This window comes from Leptosomus discolor, chromosome 9 (assembly GCF_034619465.1).
Source record: "Leptosomus discolor isolate bLepDis1 chromosome 9, bLepDis1.hap2, whole genome shotgun sequence".
Lineage (NCBI taxonomy): Eukaryota > Metazoa > Chordata > Aves > Leptosomiformes > Leptosomidae > Leptosomus > Leptosomus discolor.
In genome coordinates, this window is record NC_141399.1 from 23473150 (window position 1) to 23495360 (window position 22211).

A 22211-nucleotide genomic window follows, 5' to 3' on the forward strand; every position below is an offset into this window, starting at 1 on the left:
AGACAGAGTTGCCCAATATCTTTACTGCTTCATCCCTTGCTATATTAAAAGCATTTAGAGAAACAGCTTATTTTATTTGCTCTTAACGCAAAACGAAACCAATACAGGAGGGCTCCATACTAAGAGTAGTAAGCATGGATTAATATACTAGGCAACTGCTCTAGTACTCATGCTACTTGTTTTAAAGAATGTTTGGTTTGCCAGTCCTCATATGAGCAGGACAAAAAACAACCAACAGAGAAAATATACTGAAGGATTCTGAAAAGCTCAGATAACTATCACCTAGCTGCAAACTCAGCATGAAATTATCAAAATAACAATCACATTTTGGAAAGCCATTACAGCTGAGTAAATTGCAAGTTATTCCTTTATCTTTCAGCTAGAACTTCACATCATGCTTCCACCAAGAAAAGGTCATGCTACTTGAACCGGTGAATTCAGCCCACTGTTACTGAATCTTTTAGTCGAGAAGCTACATCATCCACAGCAGGTCTCTACTCTCTCACTCACTCATTTGGGAGGCTGGAGTTCCAGGCATTGTACAGCACAAACTGAGCACCCAATACTGACTCTGAAACAACCACCTCAAGCAAACGGATGTCCCTAAGGGACAAGAACTTCACATACAAAGCTGGGAGACACAATGTTTATGTTTAGACACCTCTTCTATGCCCATTTTCCATCACAGAAGGTTTCTGTAATAACAGCGATACATTCTTACACAGGCTGCTCCTTGTTCTTCAGTGCATACTGTTTCTTGTCACTTTATCTCTGGCCTGAATTTCCCCCCACCACCACCCCAATACTTAAGTACGTGATCTTTTTGTTCATTTGGGAAAACTCTTAAATTCTCTTACTTCCCAAGCCCACCCTTTCAATTTCTAAGTACCAAACCATTTTTTTAATTCTAAGTATTCATCTTAAGACTCTTCAGTTGCACATTATATTGACAAAAGATTACCACTAAGGGTAAGCTTGCTATATATCAGCTGGCCAAAACACAAAAGCATTTTTAGACAAGCTGACCCCATCCCTCCTAAAATTCAGGAAGTTTTTCAACACCCTCAGCTTTTACTGAGGTAGATACAAAACAAGAAAGATCTACAACCCTCAGAATCTGTAAGGGCTGGGAGCCTTAACTAACTGTAGGCAGACCATCTGATCTTCAAATCCTCTTCTTGAAACACACTTTTCAGTATTGACACCAGGAACACAGTAGTAATTTCTGACTTTGGATTAAACATATCCGTAAATATTTTCTAAGCAAGATGAGCCATTTAGTCACAGAAACCTTTTAACTGCATTTCATGTAGAATTTGCGGTTAGGTTCTCCGAATTCCTCTTCTGGAGAGAAGGAGAAGAGGAAAGGGGGAAGTCCTATGTTTTCTAGGTTAACTGTTCTGGAAGGATTTTCCTTCCTTTTTTACATAAAGACCAAGTTTTCCAATAATGCCAAGATCCAACACCAGATGGTTTCAGTAAAAAGCTCTAGCACTATAACTAGGTTTTCTGCACCTACTTTCACAAAACTTGATTTTTCCCAGTGCTCTTGACATATGAATGGCAAAACTTTATCTGAAGCTGTGTTGAAGACCCTACTAGCTATGTTTACCTGCATTCATGATTTAATCCCTTATCACCTGATGCTTGAACCTCCAAACACACATGTAATTAAAAATGATGGTAAGGCATGTACAGCAAAGAAAGCAGTAAGTCAAGTGTCAGATGCCATTCTTAGCTACTCAGTAATCCACTTCTATTGGCAGCTCAAGCAATAAACAAAATACAGACTCAACAATTTTAATATATTGGTGCTTTGTCAGCAGGCCAAGCTACTGATAGTCCTAAGGTAACACTGCCACACTTATTAGCACTTCTGGTTGATCCTTTTACTTAATTACAAACAGAGATCAGACAGCAATTCACTTCGCTTTGTTTTGATTTTGGGTGGGTTTTGTTGTGGTTTTTTTTTTTAAATTACTAAATACAGTTAACAGCAAACTTCTTACTATGACCTTTTCTACTGCAGTGCTAGGATTTCTTCTTTAGCATAACCTAGTTGTGAACTTTCATTAAGTTCATCATGGTTTAGTGGGCATGGTGGTATTAGGTAGACAGTTGGACTTGATCTCACAGATCTCTTCCAACCTAGGGATTCTGTAATTCTATGTGCTCGAAGTGTTGTATAGTAGCAAAACACTTCTGGACTAGGACATTATTTCATGGTTACCCACAATCACAAGTAGCTTCAAGTCAAGAAAGTCTGCCCACTTGTTATTTCTTACCAGACAAAAAAAAAAAATAAAAAAAATCAAGACAACTCGATTCTAAGAACACCTACTGCAATGCCAGTGATACCAGTTGTATAAATGTGTTCTCCAAGAAAGCAGTGAAAAAAGCTGCCTTCAAAAGTTCAACAACAGAAGAAAATCCAGTTTATAGACAGGGTCTGGCTACTATACATAAAGACCATTTAAAGGTTTTCCAAAGTGAAACTGTGTTCAGATGTTTCATGTGTAACATAGCCAATGAAAAAAACAAGGTCCAATGGATTGCTTAGTCAAATATGCCATATTACATTAAACAATTTTACTTTTTTTAAAAAATAAAAATACAAACCTCAGCATAAAAATCTCACTGTGCCTCGTTTTCACTGTCTCCAGTTATAAGTTGTGCCATATCACTCTTATTTGTAAAGCTCTAAAAATATATTTTCAAGGAGGGAAAATTACTGCCACTTCAAATATCAGACACGAAAGTGAGTCTCTCTCCACCCCCTACGGCTGCTATATTTAGCAACAGCTACACTATCACTGCTGATCAAGTCAGGCTACATTTTGTAGCACATGAAGGCAGGATAGACGTGACATCGTATTCTTCTGTGTAGTGAAAAACATCGAGAATAATAATGATGCATTCTAGGCTTATTCTAAGATGTAGTAAAACAACTAAGACTCATGTCTCGACATCATCTTAGCCACCCAACAGCTTCCTTAAACGACCTTCTTCCTCAGCAAGCAATAGGTTATATCAGCAGTAAGTGCACAGAGGGATAAGATGTAAGAAAAAGTAATCCTCTCTGAAAACAGGGAGGCAGGAGACATGTTTAACAGACATATCGTCATTTTCCCTTCAGTACTAGCTGAGCTATATTTAGTACACACTCCAGCTGCGCAACAACCACAGAATATTTTGTTGTATGAGGAAGGACAAAAGGATAACAGTCACTGTTTTGCCATGTTTGGTTGACTAAGGTAAAATAAAGCTCAAGCTGTGAAATCCACTAGAACCAGAAAGTGATTTTTTGGAATTTTGTTTGTTGTTTTTGTTGTTGGGGTTTTTGTTTGTTTTGTTTTTTTGTTAAAGAAAAACTAGCAGCTAAATGGAAGGGAAGTTTTCTAAAGTATAACTTATTGTCACATTACTTTTATCCATGGAAACATGCCAGGCTTTTTTCTTGCTATCAAAGCAGGGTCACATTTTCCAGTCTGCCTTCTTACTGCAATGATTTATTAATTCAGCTCAAAGTCTACATTATGAAGAATCACATTGTCAAAAGTGCAGAAGATAACCCAGTCACCTCAGTAACAGCCCTAGAGCTGTTACTAGAGCTACTAAGGGAGCAAACACAAAAGCAACTACTGTACACAGAAACAACCTAATTGATAGTTAATAAGTTTGTGCTTTGTAGCTACCTTTTGATATTTATAATCCTTTTTTACCAACAGGAAGTCTTCAATACTGACTTTGATGCTTAACAGTGGATTACTGGTCACATCCAAGTAAAAATATCTGCAGCTCTGTAGGTAGTACAACATCAAAGAATTAGATACTGGTGTTATGTTTGAAAATAAATCTAAGCAACTTGTCTACATGAAGGAAGTGAAAAGAAACAAGCCCATATAAAAACCATGTGAGGCCAAGATAACAGATGGACCCCAAATATAAACTCCTGGGAGCTTAGGAAAGCTAAGCAAATGCAGAAAGTTAAATCTGGAGGGCATACATATAATGCTTTTAGAAGAGCTAAGCAGAGGAAGCACAGAAGCAAGCTTCCTAGAAGCACTGGTTTCCAGCTACAACAGAACACGAAAAGCGAGCTCTCCTTCTGCATGAGGAAACATGCCTCAAAAGCATCAGGATTTACAGAAAGAGCCTTTGCCTTTCACACAAAGAGATTGGCCAGTAGAAAGAAAAATGCAAAACAAGAATAAAGTTGCTTGTTGTCTAAATATAGCAGTCACAGGAGATATCATCAATTAAGTAGATAATTTAGTCTTCCACCTGCACTGTATTTTTTTTTGTTTGGTTTCTACACACTGCAAAATATCAGAACAACATACTTTGCTATGTATACATGTGCCAAGGATGTTCACTTGCTATACAAGGAAGTACCTAACCCCTCCCTCTTGTCAAAATATATACACATGGCAGGGGATCAGCAGCACAAAAGCCAGCTTGCTTGCCTGCTCCTACAAGGGCATTATCAACAAAATTGTAGGACTTGATTAGCAGCCAAAAGTTTACCAGAACCGCATCAAACATCCAGAACACCCTTCTCGCTAGCATACTAAAGAATAGCCTCAGTAGCAGGCCCAGGAAAGATCAAGAAGCAAACTCCAAAACTGAGCACACGCTGACCTGGAAAGGGGGACATTTTTCTTCCTTTTTACAGCTGCCAAGACAACAAGCTAGCACTCACTAAGTCCTCAATCATACGACATCTTATCTGGTGTGCAAGGATATTGATATACTTTGTCTGCACTGAATCCACACCTGGGATGTTAGAAAAAGACAGTGCTAGGTAATGTGATAAGACACAGCTATCTCCAGTAGAAGCCCTAATCTCTATTTAGCTTTGCTTTGCTAGCATGCAAGTAGCATAAGGACAAGACACACATGCATTTGGAGTGACCTTGGACTTACTATCCATTTGCATGCTTGAGTAAGTCAACAAGAGCTATTTATTTTAGTAGAGTCAGTGAAACTCTTTAGTGCTGCATCTACTCTGATAATCCTCTACTGAGATCAGAATTTGTATAAAAGGTACATTAAAGTGATTCTTTTAGTTTAAATCCTCTGGTATGTCACCCCCTTCTCTTTTGTTGGCTTCAAACCTTCTACACAAAGCCTCCCTACCCACCTGCTGCACACTAACCAGGATCTCAGCCCACACTGACAAGGTCATCCTGCTGTCATGTTTCCCAGTCTGAGAAAAGGATGCTGGTTTTCAGATACACTTAGTCTGGACTAGGGGCCAGGGCCTCTGACATTAAACATATCCTTACAAAGGTACTTAAGCTCAATTCACTAATCTGTGTCTGGAAAAAAAAAAAAAAAGGAATTTATCAACTTGAAAAGAAGATTTTCAGCTCAAAGAACAATTATCATACAGGAGGTCTCAAACTGCAAAGCTGCAGCTAACATGTTCAACAATTCTTCATTCACTACATTTTCTCAAGTGTATTGGAAAGAGCCATAGTACCTCTGTGCTTTAAATTAAATACAAAATTAGCCAAGAGAGAACAACTTACCTGCTTTGACAGCATCACAATCTTCATAATCCTGAAGGCACTGCAGTTTATTTTGACTATTATCACCACATCCCAGGCGTTACTACTTATTTGAAATAGAAAGCGAAGTTGTAATAAGTCAGACTTCTAATTGGAGATTTAAGGTTCTCCATCTCTCAGGAATCTACCTAATACATGGAGATCAAGCTACCCTACATTGTCATTACTCTTTGGAAACAGAAGAAACCCGCTTAAGTTTAAGAAAAATCAAAATATTTGTTGCTGACAAAGAACTCAAACTCAACTAAAATCACTACCTGAAAAGTTGGCAGAAAGCCACAGGCAGCACACTTGAGCCTTTTCTGTTACTTTCCCTTTCTTAAAGAAAGGATTTAACTTGTAAAGATAACATAATATATTGGGCATCAATTATTAAGACAGACTTCTTGAAAGAATCCCATTATTTGGAAAAGGAGCAGATTATAACAGTCAAGAGATCACTACTAGCAATAATTTCTGCCTGAATGAGAATTTTGCCCTGCCAACTCTCCACCAATAGAAACATCTATTCAGCTGAGAACAAGCAGTAAAGTGAAAATCCAGTGCTTAGTTGAGCAGGTGACAAATTTGAGATATTTTGTGGCATTTCAGCTACCAAGGAGGATGATGACTTACAAATTGGCTATTTGTCTCTAAATGGTCTTTTTAGATCCTTTTATAAAACAGTTTTAAAAGGAAAGCCACTAATTTGCACATTTTGCACTGAGCATAGCAATCAGATCTATCAAAACAGAAATGAATTGTTTCATAAAGCTTTCTGGATTCTGAAGTGAATGACAAACCCAACAGTCCAGACATACACTTCAAGGACTCTGTTCAAAATGTGTTTAAGTGGTTACAGTTCATAACTGTTCCTCAGAGCAAACAGCCAAGAGAACCTCCTCACCAGTTGGGGTTACTGGCCAGTCTCCTACAGACTAGATTCACCCCTAAGATCACAAAGCATATCACACCGGTTTTACTTAAGATTTATTATTACAATAGTAGGCTGCTAAACAGTCACTTCTACACAATGTATTTATTTAGCCAGAATATAAGAGCACACATTAACATAATGCCTGCAGATTGACAAAGTAACAAGCCTGGACAAGCTACAATACTAAACAAAGCTTCAGTGACCTTCCTCAGTTACATTTGTAAAGTTAGTTAAATGTGTTGGTAATAACATGGTTCAGTGCATAGGTTATCATAAAGTATTCCCAATTAAGTGACATTATCTAAAAGGGACCCTTCAGCCAGTTTAAAGAGGTTTAATGATTTCCTTCACTCACAGCAAGATGACTCATGAAACAGCTTAAGAGGGTCATGTCATTCCACACTTAAAAAAATCACTTCTGATCATTTCTTAAAAGTCTGGGAAGCTCCTACTTTTTAAAGTTGTTTGCATAGCAAAGAGTTGCTTAAAACAGTGACAGTCCCACAGGAGTAAAAATACAAGACGCTGACTAAGCACTACTCTGTAGACAAATCAGATTGTTACCTGATTTACCAGCTGTTTTCCTCACTCTAGAGTAAAATACTCAAACAAGTTTCTAATACTGCACATGAGTTAAGTAAGGCCAAGGAAATAATGTTTTCCATGTGCAGCTAGAGGCAAAGATCATGGCTTACGTCAGCAAGTTCTGGTGATCATTACATAATAAGCTCAGTGCTAGAAAGCACTTTCCTGAAGAAAAGTTATGTAACCCTGCAATGCCTTTAAAAAAAAACCACACAATTACACTTTCTTGCTTTCAGATGGAGCAGGAAAGAGGCCAGACAACCCTCAGTCTCCTGGTCGAGAGCTATTCTTACCAGACACATTTGAACAGAGGTAAGATTGCTGCAGGAAGTCCTAAGATGGCTGAAAAAATTGCAGGTGGGGAAAGTCGCTCCCCAGCACATAAAAACCTATGTGATGAAAGCCTGATAACTATTTTTGAGCACCAATATCAGCACCAGTTTCCCAGCGATAAGTTCAGAGACAGGCAAATTTATACCAGCTTAAAGCTGTCACTACATTGGGAAAGAGAACAGAGAGGGTAGAAAAAAAGACATGACATTTTTTCTGCTTTTACAAGGATTCTTGTTTTCCTTTAAGGTGTGAGGTCCAATTGAACCACTGAAGATACTTATTTGTCATCTAACCTCTTAGACTACCACCTAGATCAGATTTCAACACAATAAATCCAAGTGACGAAATTACATGTTCACACACATTTGGACTGCTATCTGACTTCATACATACAATCAAAGTCTCAGCTCTCAGAGGACAACATTTCTGCCCTAGACATGTGTGTAGGTTGAAGGGGAAAGCGCAGAGTACTGTGGGACTTCAGTGCAGAGTATAGTTTATAATTGTGTTATGTTAACATGAGATTTCCTCTATTACCCAGGTTAACACTAGACAGAAGACTGTACTGCTTGAACACTTGTGCACAGCCAAAACCTCCTTTAATCATATTGCTGTGAAGAGATTTCAGCAAGGAAATCACCTTTTTAGGATTAAAAGCAACCTGTGCTGCTTAACAGAGAATCCAGATTCAAGTCCAAGTATGCCTTCTTTTTTAAGAAGCAAGGCCAAGAAACTTATAGGGCATAACATCAGCAAATGCAGAAAGCACGAGCAGCAATGAATTTCTCTGCCTCCCCTTCTTCAGGTATCAGAGTTTAAGTTGCCTGCACAGAACCCTCTAACTATTGAGCAAGCAACAGAGGTGTACTCCATCTAGAGCGGCTGAGATTTTCACAGGAGCCTAGCACTGGGTCATTGAGTCTCACGTCACTAGAATTAAACTGAAGTTAGTTATTGCTCACATTTGAGAAGTCTCACATACCTAATGTGAGGAAGTTTTTACTACCCTTTTAGAGTTTTCTTTGAAATGCATGCCAGTAACAGCTATGGAAGTACTCCTGCAGTTTCAGATCACTGCCTTGAAAGTTTTCTTCCCGAGTTGTTTGGGAAAAAGTTCACAGATAACAAGTTCTTGCACTCAGACTATCATTCTGTGGTACTAACTCTCTCCCCTTCCACCACTGATGCTTACATCTCTAAATACTTGATTTGCACAGACACTGATTCCATAAATACAATCATGCAAGGCAGTGTGAGCGTTCTGTGTCAGTGTTAAGACTGTACCAGCACCACTGCTACAACCTTAGTCAAACTAGAAAAAGGTTATTTTCTCCTTTTCTGGAAGACAAAGTCATTCACTCAACACTTGACAACCTCAAGCACTCAAGAAGTGGTGGACTCAATTAAAAGCTTAAAATAGATTCAAGCCTGAAAGCTGAATATAGATTATACCTTATTCAAATCTAGCTAGTTCATTTGCATCAGATCACAGCCCTACCCCCTGAATATAAATACCTCACTCTTCAGGTCTCTAAATCAGGGAGAGCAACACAAGAAAAGACTACACTATATGAAGAGGGAAAGCCTCCCAACAATGCCAAGGGTCAGACATAACCATTTTTCTCTTCTGTAACTAGAGCCTGCTAACTTCTATGGCACTATACAGTTATCCAAGTTATGTGCGTGAATTAAGACACAAGATTTTATAGGCTATTTTTGTCTTTTTAAACCTCAAGGCAAACATCAAAAATGTTTGGTTTTAGCAGTAAATTTTACTAACAAAGTTACTCTTACAGTTTAAGAATCACTACCCACAGTCCTGCCTAGGTCAAGAGAAAGCTCAGTCGAAAAAACAACAGATTAGAGCAGATGTTCCTTCAAACATACACACTTTCCTCAACTTGAAAATAGTATTAATCAAATGCTTCTGCTATAGGCCTATATATACAGATGGAATACAAGAAAAAGACAAAATACACCTATTCTCCACAACAAGGAGCCATTAATCGTAACTCCTAGTAGCAAGTAAAACCCCAAAGGGATATTCCTACAACTGTGAGTCACCATGAGGATCTTTATCATAAATAGCCCTATCTACTTATGAACAAAGGATATCACTGCATAATCTAAAGAAAGCCAGTCTAAAATGCAGTGCGTACATACAGCACACCACACATGCACCTTGGGGTCCATGGTGCCAGTAGGTCCTGACACTCAAGCCAAAAATTTAAAATGACGATATATCAAGTTGTTTTGGATACGCATAACAATGCTTAAATTTCATTTCTGGAGGAATACACATCTGCCTTGCTAAGGTAACTATTAAGGGAACAAAAGACTACCAATCAGAATATAGTCTGAACCAGTTTCTACTTTGAAATAGTTTGTGAAAGGAAGATGAAGTGAATGTAGCAAGGTAAGCAGCAAGAATGAAGAAGAATGATAGCTCGGCTCTCTGCAATCCCTCCACTGCAGCCATCGTGACCAGAATTGCTAAGTCCCTCTGAATTTAGAACAATTACAACATCCCAGCTGCATTGCAGGGTGGGAGATTAATGCCTGTTTGCAACCTTCCCCAGATGCACAATGCAGGGCAACTGTACATGTCCTGGAGCAGTCACAAGCACCAAAGACTTGGACCTTTTACTTCAATCATATGCACAGAGTACAAGTGGCATCTACACAGTTTAGCTCAACACAATATCAAAGAGTGCATCCACAGAACAGACATAATAGTTATCTCTGCAACAGGCCTGAGTGCACATGAAATTTGTAGAAGCCCTTCAGGTTCAATGCTATGTGTGTCTCTCCTACCAAGAAACCACACTAAAAGAATACTGCTATGTATTACATCTCATGAGAAGTGATTTTACCTGCTTTTGGTTTGTCAAAAAATCTTCATTCTTGTGAAATACAACTTTCTAAAATCAGAAAAGCCACACTAAGAGAATGATGGGACATATTTGAACCTAAACTAGAAGGCAATCATTTGTCTAGAATCTCTCATGTACATCCTTGACATTTCACTGTATTTCCAGGATCATTAATGGTGCGCAAAGACAACAAAAGAGAAAATTTTATATTCCCCAAGTACGAGCAGAGAACCATTACATCCATAGAAAGACAAAACGTTGCTGCAGTGAATCTCTGAAATAGAGGCAACTTACGACTAGTCAAGTGAACAGAGATGATGTTCACCTCATATTAAAATATCACATTTCTTAACTGTAACCAGACCCAACTAGATACTGAGGTCTACTGATCCAAGAGCGTGCAGTTGACTGCTAAAAACTGTCATCTCCAGTATGCCTGCTAAGCAGCAGGTCACATCTGGCAGTGGGTAAGGACTCCCCTTCAGCTTCTCCCTGTGACTGCTAGGGACCACTGTGACAGATAAATTGCAGACATTCAGGCTGATACTCTGCGTTTACACCTTCATAAAGAAGCTACCAATCCAGTGTGCCTTCTCTTACAATTTCAGTAAGAACCAGTTGCTGCTCTCCTGATTTAAGTGCAGTCAGAACCTCAAAGAGATTCTTCTTTGGTTACAGAAGAATCTTCTACACACGACAAATAATCATCTCTGAGTGACCCTATCCCGGAGACACTCCATTTTCACCATAGCAGAAGCCAAGCTCCAAACCAGCTCAGCATTGTTATACAGGGATCCTTCAAGCGTTCACTTAAGGCTGATGAAATTTGCTTGCTGTGAGTTTTAAAGACTATTTCAGTTGACTGAGGCAATAATCATAAGGACTAAAAAGTCTCCCATGCTGTATAGGAGACCCAAGCTAGATTCCTCCTCCTGCTTTCTCAAGTTTTAGAGAGAACACAAGAGCCGTTCAAGCATTGGAGGAAAGGCAGCATGTTGGCCCCCTCAGGTCACCAGCTGACTAAGCAAAAGCAGTAGAGATTGTACAATTCTCTATTTCTACTTTGAACCAACCAAGCAACTACAAAACTCAGTGTCATCTGTAATTAACTTCATGAAACAAGTTTTCACACCCCCTGGACCCTACAATGATCCCCATGGTGCTCTGCAATGGAAAAGTATACAAAAAAACTAAAATCCTCCCAGGAGTTAGAATTCAATCATAAGGTAGCAGAGATCTGAACACAACAAAATGAAAGATCTCTTTTACAGAACTCAAACTGCTTGAAAATTAGAGGTGAGAGAAATTAAGAGGATGGCACAAATAGTAGTTTCAGCATCATTCCCAATAAACAAAAAGCATATTAAGAAAAGCTCAGTTTCTCAGTAATCCAAACTTCTTCAAATATATAGCTTGGTGCATACTAGTAGCAAGGAAATTTGGTAGGGATTTGTTTACTACAGCAGCATTACCTTAGGAGAACTGGTTGATGACTGTTGGAAGTGTACACAACTCCATCCACTCAGCAAAATATAGCACAGCAAATTCCAAATAGAGGCTGCCAACATCAAAATATCATATTTTAGCAACCCCAGATACAATCCTGAAATGATTGGTTTAAGTGCTAGTGCAGATGCACATTAGTACAAAGTTCAAGTACATCATTATTTCATCTTGATCAATAGTCATTCCAACACACATAGACCTTACACCACTGAAGTTTGCACCTAAATTTTAGAACTACCCAATAAAAAGAATGCAGAGGCACAGTTATAGAAACTAAGTTGCAGGACATCTTCGCAGTAGAGAAAATGCTGTTCAAGTGGATAGAAAACTGGTAGAGATAGCTAGGGAAAAACAAAAAAACCCCTCACAATAAGTGGTCAAGTTCTTCTCTTCCTTGAAAACACATTTGTGAAACTATGTCCACAAGACAGTGGTTCACATTCTGCAGGGAACGGAAGGGGCTTCATTAGCATAAATTTTTTCTAAGTGCTCCAGGCCAAGACCCTCCACAACTCATAGCCTTGCCCTTCTAGCATGATTATCAAATACCATTTGACAGTCCAGTTTGCCAGTTAAAAAACTCTCAGGGCAGAAATCTGTTTGCAGAGATAGGCACAACCAGTTCCCACAGCCTGGGAAAAGTGCTTACCGTTTGGCAAGCTTGGCTTGTTACTGAACAGTCTGTTCACCCTACAGCTACATGTTCCAGCATCCAAAAAGAATAAACTGAAATCTCCTAAGTATGAGCAGTCCACACAACCTGCAGTTATTTTCAACTAGTAGAAATCCAGCAAAGATTGAGATACCCTGACAAACACTGACTCCCAGCTGCATCTTAAATTCTGAAAAAGGACAGGATTGTTTCCCTACCTTCCTTCCTCTGCTTTATTTGTCCAATTATTGAGAATAAAGTGCTATTTACACTTAGTAAATCTGAATTACTGTGGTCAAGTCAAAGATGTATTACATGTATGTCTTTGTCTCTACTCATGTTTGTCAGGGAAGTCTGACTAGAAATCTTACTAATATGCAAATAATGTATATTATGTTTCAGTCAATTGCTATAGAGCTACTCAGTAGCAGTATTTTTCTTATCCAGCACAGCAGTAAGACTCATTCAGTCTACACAGATGCCTTACAGCAGAGTAATTTCTTTTCCATGTATACTTTACGATCATGCTATTAGTAAAGAAAGTTTACCTCTGCACTTTAAGACACCAGAAGAAAAAAACTGAACTCACAAGAAGTCTTCAGCCACATTCACAACAGCCTTTCTAATGCTTTGGAGAGATGCAAGAGTAGTACAGATGCTGACATTCAAGAGCAGATTCTACACTATACGTGTACACATATATATAAAGATATATCCAGGCACACTCGTACAAAGCTGGTAAGCAGTTTAATAACAAGCCAGGAGAGGGAGCACAAGTCCCTGAGACAGAACGGCTACTGTTTTGGGATCCGGAGGGGTGAGACTCCTCCATCCAGAATTATATAGTTCGATAAACAGAAATACATTTATATACCAAGCTGTCTGAAGAACACAAGACTCGTTTTCAGATTCTGTACTGGAAGTGGTTCTGCTTTACAGTGTCCACCCTGTTGAAATATTCTGGCTACTTTGCAGCAACACTGTTAATTTTGCCTTACACTAACCATACAAATAACATCATTAAAAACAAACAAGTTGGTATACAGCCATGAAGGAACCCAGGATTTAAAATAGCTTGTTTGTCTCAAGTGTGATATTTAATGCAATCATTTTGCACTAAATCTCTCAACAACCTATTAAGAGATGATCCTTACCTTTAACATTGACTTGCCCATCTGAAAAATACCAATCATTATCAGTGCTTAGTTTTGCCAAGGGCAAACAATAGGTCACCAGATGGGACTGAAGAAACACCTCTTACTCCTACTTCTGTCCTTAACCACAATACCATGGTAGTGACCATAAAAGGGTAACAATTCTTACCCAGGTTTCTAGCTAGCACAAGCCAGCATTTCTTCCACTGTAACACAGTAAGCTACAGCAGCTGAGAACTCTAGTATTTCAAGAAAATACCATGAAGAATCTGCAGAGGAGCCCCCTAGCAAAAGGGTGTGAAAAAAGCAGTCCACATCAGGGACAGCTACCATAGACCTTTAAATCCAGCAGAATGCAAAATCACATACTATCTCTTCAAATCACACTGCTCTACTATATCAAAGCCTGCTCAGATTGTCCAAATTTCTAATTCAACAATTCTGCTAAGAAAAATAGTACAATTAGGCAGGGAACCAGGTAGACTGAAATTATGACAGCCTCACTCGCAGGCTCACTGAGCTAAGATGAAAGACAGGAGCACCGGCAAGAATAGCCTAAAAGTATCTGCAGGCTGCAAAACACACAAAAAAGGTGGAATTAGCATAATAGCAAGGGTATGAGTAGGAATGCTAGGATCAAATTAGAATAATGCAAGTGTGGGCTGCATATCAGGAAGTGCTTCTGGCTTGCAAAATCCACTTACCTAAGAAGCTTCCCACACACCCCCTTGGTGAATAGCATGAGATGACCTCCTTGCATGCAGAAGGCAGGAGCCCTCAGACAGAAAAGGCTCTAAGTATCGAACACTTAACTCATCTGGGTATAGGCTGCCTACTTCATAGGAAACTCTTCCCATATTAGGGATCATAATCCCAAACGAGCCATAAACTCGTGGGAAATTCAGTGTGCTGCGATGCTTTGCACGTCTGCAGGTACCAGATGGGGCCACAATATTAAATAGCATCAGAAATAGAAGTGCAGAGGCAGCAACTGTCGTTGTTCCTGACCAGCTTCATACCCTTAAGGAAGTCCTGGATGTACTTCTGCAACCACTCCACATGGAAGCTCCACATCTAAAGGCCATGGTCTGGCACACAACACCAAATCCAGCATAGCAGTTCCAGTTTAGCTTCACCGACCAGCACATGAACAAAAGCCACCTAGTTTTACTGGGTGTGAAAAGTGAAATTAAGCTTTTAGAAATGCTACTTGCAAGAAATATTTAATAATTTACTATTTCAATATTTTATTCCCCCTACCAGTATGCTGTAAGAAAACACCTTGAAATACCTTGTTCTTTTTTCCTCATAGCTTCTGTGATCTGCCATTGAATAAGCTCTTCCTACAGATACTTCGTGTGTGATATATTTAGCTTCAGGTTTTCCAAAACAGCTGCAACGTATTTTTTGCCAGAAGACACCTTCCCTAAGAATTGATGGAGATTTCTCTTCCTATGCAAATAACCAGGCCAACAAGACTGCAAGTCAGATTCAGAAACACGCACATCTATGCTTCACATTCTCCCAAAGGTTTCTTACTTTAAGTGGATAAGGACAAAGTTTAGCCCTTCTCACTCAACAGGAAACTAAGTTCTTCAAAATCATTGCACTTGGCACATTTGTGAAGAACAGGTCTGCTCCTGCTCCCTCTAACCCCATGTTTCCATGTAGTTGTTCAGTGCCATCACTCTAATAGAATTTAAAAATGTGAAAGCGTACCTTGGTGATAAGTGGGAATCACTACATTGGAGGTTACACTCACTTTTAGGATTGACCCAAAAGCCATTGCCTTATGGCACCAGTACACTGTTCCAAACTTACCAACTTTTCAGGAGAAGGTAAGGTCACAGTTACTCAAGTTTGAGTGCCTCTTTCAAACAGACCATTGTACTGAACCCACCACTAATAACTAGCAGGCTAAACCTCAGGTCTTCCTTCACATGCCTTGCATGAGAAACGGACAGTCATCATTATGCTGCTGACAAACTATGTGCATATATGTCTATAGAGCATCATATACAGGCTTGTTTTGGAGTGGGGTTTTTTTGGAGAAGAGGGGAGGGTATCTTCAGACATACATTTGACTCACAGTCATTACAGCAGCTCATTTGCTCACTGAGGACCTCGGATCCATGAGCATTGCCAAATATTTTCCACAAGCAGATCATTGGACATGCATTTCAATTTCCTTGACATCAAAGCACTAACTAGCAGAAAAATATACTTTGCTCTTCAAGCTCAGAACACAAAAACTCCAAAGTTTAGAAGCTCAGAAGTTGGGTTCTGTGCCAGCAGAGTACAAGGCTCCATTAGAGAATTATTTCAGATCCATTGAGTACTTCTAATTCTTTACTCTGGTCTGCTTTAAATGGGACACGTTTACTTCAAGTTTTGAAACCATCTTTAAACTCATTATGTTACAGGATGGGATACTTTCTGCTGCATTGGTTTTCCTCTCCCAAAATAGCATGTATTTTTGCTGTTTTCTTTATGGACCACGTTTTCCCTCCCTCATCTGACTTCCCAGGAACTTTCCTGATACCAGCATACTATTTTGTCATCATTGTGCTTCTCCCCCCTCCCTTTATACTTGTTTTATTAGTTATACAGTACACATCAACTTTCAGAATAATTTGTCTCTATGTGTTACCATTTAGCGGACATTAAGTACAAGAATTTGCCAAAGGTCCAAAGTAATTCAGCTGAGCTTAGTTAGCAAGTTCAAGTATTATTACGCATCTTCACACTATTGATTTCCTACAGTCTGCCAAAACAACAAATGCCTGCTCTAAGAGATGCTCACTCATCTGCTAATGTACAAGTCACACTAATGACACTGAAATGAGTGCTTCAAAAGCAAAAGCCCCCCCTTCAGTGTCAAATCCTTATTCTCATAGTTCAGGCATCATACTGTTCCAGTTACATATTGAAAATAAAATGAACAGAATTGTTTTCAGTTATATGAAGATGCAAGTTTACATTCTACCCAACCTCAGAATCACACCACCCCTACCTGCTACAGGACAGACAGAACATGCAGTATACTGCAGTAGCAAAGCATTCGTTTTGGACACAAACTGTGCTTTCCACATAAACATATTCTTCATGAGCAAAATAAGCTAAAGAGGTAGAGGTGCATCTTCTGGTAATAACTGCACTTCTACAGCAAACTTCTTCCAGCAAGACCATCAGTCACAAATTGCACTTTCCTACGCAGCTGCTGGAGAAAGAGGACCTAACAAAAGCACTTCATCTACATTCTCGTTGACAGAAGGCAGAGAAAACAAAACCTTGCCCAAACACAAGCATACTTTAACAGATGCTGGATACCTCTTCTTCACTACAGCAAACAAAAATACTCTGGTGTTCAAGTGCAGCACTGGCACTGAAATGGGATTTATGTCATATGAGTAGTCTGTCTCAGTAAAGGACATCTCTGGAGGGGAAAAACAAAATGTCAGGCTGGTCTCTATACTAATGCAATCTTTGGCTTCCTGCTGAGCCTGTGTGCAAGGGTAGTATTCAGTGCCAACAGCGATATGCAAAGTCACAAGCTCATTTTATGTAGGCCATAAAGCAGCCTTCACATGTGACTATCACCAGAGCAACAACTTCCACTTACTAGTTTGCACTCAGGACACCTCAGCTGAGACCAAGAGTATCTACTAAGGGAGGATTTCTAAAAGCTCTGAATTGTGACTATTTTTCCCCCAAAGAACAAAGCCAGGCCTAGATTCATTTTAAAACAAAACAGTCAAGCCAGGTGCAGAATTCACTGAGTTGCAAATAACAGCCCTCTAAGATTGTTCTATCATAGAAGAATACCTCCTGCTCAAACTCTTACCAGGCACTGTCTCAGTGGAAAAGCTGCAGAGTTTTTAATTTGATTAGGTTACATACAAATATCACTCCCTAAGATGATAACACACCAGTGTTGAATTTTCAGAGCTAGAAAATTTGTACAGATTTGAGAAGGTCCAGTACATTTGTTTTTACATATTTACACTAAAAATTGCATTACCAAAATGGATGTATTGAACACATCTTCCTTACCCTGAGGATCAGAGTTTGAGAAGTTCCTGCTGTTTTCTCAAATGTTAAATGAAATGTACTAACTGAAAATTAGTCTTATGCAACTTAATGAGTTAAATACCTATTGTTATCTTTAACATGCTGATTCATTACATCTAACAAAGCCTTGTAATCAACTGATTATCCTCAATTCCACTTGCAGATTTTAAGGTCGATTTGCACTCAGCAAATTACTACAAAATTAAGTGAAACAGAACCCAAACCTTTTTTGGTATATCCTCCTTGCAGCATAACTGTCTTTGTTTAGCCCATACTGGGGCTAAACCATCCCATGTATTCTACCACCCAATGACCCCTCCCCAGCTGAGAAGGGGAAGCAGGAAAAAGAGCAGAGATCCAAAGGTCAAAGCAACACCCCCACTTCCTCAGCCAACCTTCCTCCTTTATAACAACCATGACATTACAGGATGGGCTACACCTGTAGCTAACTCAGGTCAGCTGCCCAGGCTGACTGCTAACGGTCTGCCAGCAGCTGGGCTGTGGATCTACCCCAGCCAAACCAGGACATCTGCACCTGCTGATCCATCCCTCTGCTCTTCCCTCCCCCAGACAGCAACCTACACAAATTAAACTTTCTTTCTACTCCTGTCCTTCTTTGGAAGGACACAAACCCGAGTATTTTTACCTTACTGGGCTGTTTGGTTTTTTGCTTCCAGAAGTCTATTAACGGGCTCATTAGCAGTTCCCTACCCCACAAGAGATCAAGCTCAACAATTTCTACAAATACGACAACTTTTCCAAACTATTTAAGTAGTCTTCCACTGTATATTCTTCCCATTGTAACAACAGAAAAGTATCAGTTGGGGGGTTGTTGTTTGGTTTTGTGGGGGTTTTTTTATAGATATCTTATTAGGTATAAGAACTAAGCAGAAGCATATTATCTTATATAACATTTCCACGCTTCCTTTTGTACCACACAAGTTAACCACCCTCTGGTAATATGAAACAGCTGTCTTGACACATCCACTTCACACAGGCTGAACTGCTGCAGAGAGAGGAGCCAAAGTGACTTGGGAAAAAACCTATTCAAGTCTCAAAGTACAAGTGCTATAGATGACTTCCTAAAAGTACTGATTTCTCAATGTGTTTGACTAAGAGAAATCTAGTTTCCTTTAAAAAAGGAATTCCAGTCACTTTAGCTTTGCTGTACTGAAAGACAAGGCAGAGCAATGATCACTGCTGGTATTTGGGTACCATGCAGTTCTACTGCCTCTGGAAGGAAGACGACAGGGAGGTCTGTGCACTAGGGCAAGAGGGAACAAACTAGACATGCCACCTCACATGCTGCATCTCTCCTAGCACAGCAGATCCCCAAAGTAAGCATCACGGACATCCAACACTGAACTTCAGCAAACATGGGATCCTTATTCCCCACCCAAACTTATGCAAGGTACACAGGACATTTAATTCTGGGGAAACTGAGACTGAACTTCTGAATGGGAAGCTATAGACACCCAGAATGTGCAGGTTAGCTTTGCAGAAAGCCGAGGTAACTGTGGGACTGGGAGAAGGCTATAAAAGAAGGTTATTTTCTGTTTTCCAAGTCGGAGACTGCTTCCATCTTTTATATCCAGCCAGGAAGTACCCTGATCCCGTAGCTGGCTTGTTGCCCCTGCTCCCAGCCAGCTGGATTCTCCACAGCCCCCACCCCGTGCAGCTGAGGAGCCCACCAGTGAGATCCACCCACCTAGTGAGGTAGGGTCTTCTGGAAACAGAAGGGGCTTACTCCCTACAAAGGGAGGAGGCTGGCAGAGACAGACACGGGATGAGTCCAGGGGCAGTATTCCTCAGATGAAGGTCGTCCTGAAATCTGACTCCCCAGACAGGCACATGGGCAAAGGGCCCAGCCCAGGCCTGGACTCACGGAGGGGGCTGTCTCCCAGCTTCCCCACTAAGCCCTGCAGGCTATGCCTTAAAGCAATACAACTCTGCCATAAATATCCTAGATTAATTCTGATCCCAGCATCAAATCCACTTAAAAGACTTAAAAGCCTCTGAGTCCCCAGAGCTGCCTGCCCAAAGAGAGCTCTGCAAATCAGTCTTGGGCTGGAGAAGTATTATCAAACAAGGCAAGCCATTTGTACAATTTTTAATAATGTTGTTTGCAAGAGACAAATGGGGCAAGATAGCTGAGTTGACACCTTGTACTAGAAGCACAGCCACAAAAAAAAACATCCTCGGTACTGAACATGGATGCACAGGGTAGGATTTGTGTAAATATTCCATACTTTCTGCAAATAGTTCTTCCTCCTTATGGGATTGATTGTTAAACGACAACATATATGTTCTCCAGTCTGTTTAAGGAGCTATTTGTTTAGTTTTCATAGAGACATCTCTGTTTATTTAAAAAAAAAAAAAAAAAAAAAGCCTAAAACGATTACCTTAGCATCACCAAAAACACCTTCGTGTTAACACTCTCATAGAGAGAAGGAAGCCGGGGAGGAAGAGTGGCTCCCCTTTCCACTCTGCTACGCCAGCCAGGTGCAAGGCATTTGGAAACAGGAACAGGCAAAGGGGGCACGGAGCGACCAACGACCCTTTCCGCGTCTGCCCAAACTTCCACAACAGCACGTTAAGTAAAACGCTATTCCAGAGCGCCGCAGTTTCAGGACTCCGGCAGGAGCGGCACTTCCTACCCCACCATCGCCGTCCCACAGACACCAGGGTCCTGGCCCGCTCCGAGCATCCCTCCCCGCTCCCGCTACCACCGCGATCTCCAGAAGGAAGATGCGGCCAAGCCCAGGGAGCCCCTGCCCTTCGTCTCGACACGCCTCCGCCCCGCCGCGCTGGAAACCCGATGGGAGACCCCAAACCGCGGCGGGGAGTGTCTCCGCGGGGAGCCGGGAGTCCTAGCTCCGCGGAGGGCTGTCCGGGCAGCAGGCAGTACCTGCAGCCCTCGCCGCAGGCTGGCAAGGAGCTGTCGCTGCCTGCTCGCCCGGTCCGGTGAGGAGCGGTGCTGGCGGCGGGCGGTCCCTGACGCGACTGGGGCCGCTGCCATACAGAGCCAGGCGTTTGTTCCTCAGCGGCAGGAATTCGACGGCACCGATTACAACCAACCAGCTCTGCCGCGCCAGAGCGACCAAGCGGGCTCTCGAAACGGTGCATGATTTTCTCACTTGGGTAAAGCTAAGTCTGAAATACTTCTTCCATAAGTAGAAAAACGTCGGGGAAGTGCCACGACGTTAGTTACTGCTATTCTTGAATTCCTGTTACTTAAGAATCGCGCGGAATTAAGCAGCTTTCTGTACGCTGCAAAGAAGCACACGATTAATTACAGATTATAGTGGCTGGAAGGAGATGCAAAGGCCGGGAGCAAACACGTCTACCGAAATGGGGGAGCTCACACGGGCACGAGTCAGCCAGCGCGGTGGCGAGCTGCCAATGTTTACTGACCCCCTCTTCGGGTCACTTTCGTTAGCAGCGAGAGCGCGGCTCTCCGCGTTGTTAAGGGTTTTCAAAAAGCGTCGCGGCTCTCCAGGCACGGCCCGGGGCGGGGGGGAAAGGCGCGGGGCATCCCCCCGCCCCGGGGCGAGCGTCTTCCCGGGGCACCCGCCGCACCGGCAGGGCGCAGCCCATGGGGAGCAGGGCAGAGCTCGCCCCGCTCCTCCCCGAGCCCCGTTAGTGCTACTGTGCCCGGCGAGCGGCGTGCCCGGGGCATTCCCCGAGCGCAGAGGGCTGCCAGGACCCGGCGGCAGAGAAACCCGCGGGGGCAGAAGCCGGTCCATGGGAGCCCCGGCCGTGCTGCCGCGGCTCGGGCCACCCCGCCCCAGGATCCCGGCTGGAGAGCCGTTGAGACACCAGCATCTAGGGGGTTAGGGGCATAGAGACCACCCCCTCCACCGCTACTCAGCGAGGGCCCCTTCTTCGCGGCTCGCTGCCCACCAAGCAGACCGGAGCTGGCTCCCCGGCACACACTGCAGAGAGTTCCGCTGCTTCCCAGGGCTTGTACGCGGGGCGGTTTTGGAAAAGCGAAGGCAAGAGACAAAAGGGAAAGAAAACCCCGCTACAGAGACACCCTCCTCAAAAAAGGAGCAAGCAAACCCGGACAGCACTTACTTTTCGTGCTTTGCGTTTTCCTGGATGGCGCTCAGCACTCCCGGGTACGCGGGGGGGACGCCCTGCTGGAGCCTGCATATGGCCAGGTGCCGGTGATGCTCGTCCTGAAGACAGGCATTTTCATGGTACAACTTGGCCACTTGCTGCTCCAGCTCGTCTATCCTCCGCTTCTGCTTCTCCAGCAGCTGCTGCTGTGTCTCAATAATCTTGTTCAGCTCCTTCAGGTACTCCGCCGCCTTACTGGGGTTCTCTACTGGGCTCTCCATGGTCTCCCCACACCTCTCACCCTCTGAGAGGCAGGTGGGGGGTGCAGGTGCCGGCCAACCCGTTCCGCTGGGAACTTAAGCGAGAGGGAAGAAATAAATAACCCGCCGGAAACCAGCCCCCGTGTGAGCTTGGCTCTTCCTTGCTTAGAGCCACGGCTGCCTAGGCGAGCGGAGGAGCGGCGCGCAGCAGCTCTTAGTCGTGGCC

At 42.0% G+C, this 22211-nt stretch overlaps 1 protein-coding gene across 2 annotated transcripts in view; it reads right to left on the minus strand.

Annotated features, from left to right (window-relative positions):
* Positions 1 to 22006, minus strand: part of IQSEC1 (IQ motif and Sec7 domain ArfGEF 1) — a 343350-nt gene extending 321344 nt beyond the window's left edge. For both annotated transcript variants that reach the window (XM_086469757.1, XM_086469758.1), the window contains exon 1: positions 21741 to 22006. In XM_086469757.1, the coding sequence (XP_086325883.1) occupies positions 21741 to 22006 (266 nt within the window). The remainder of the gene's footprint in view (positions 1 to 21740) is intronic.
* Between the last annotated feature and the right edge of the window lie 205 nt (positions 22007 to 22211).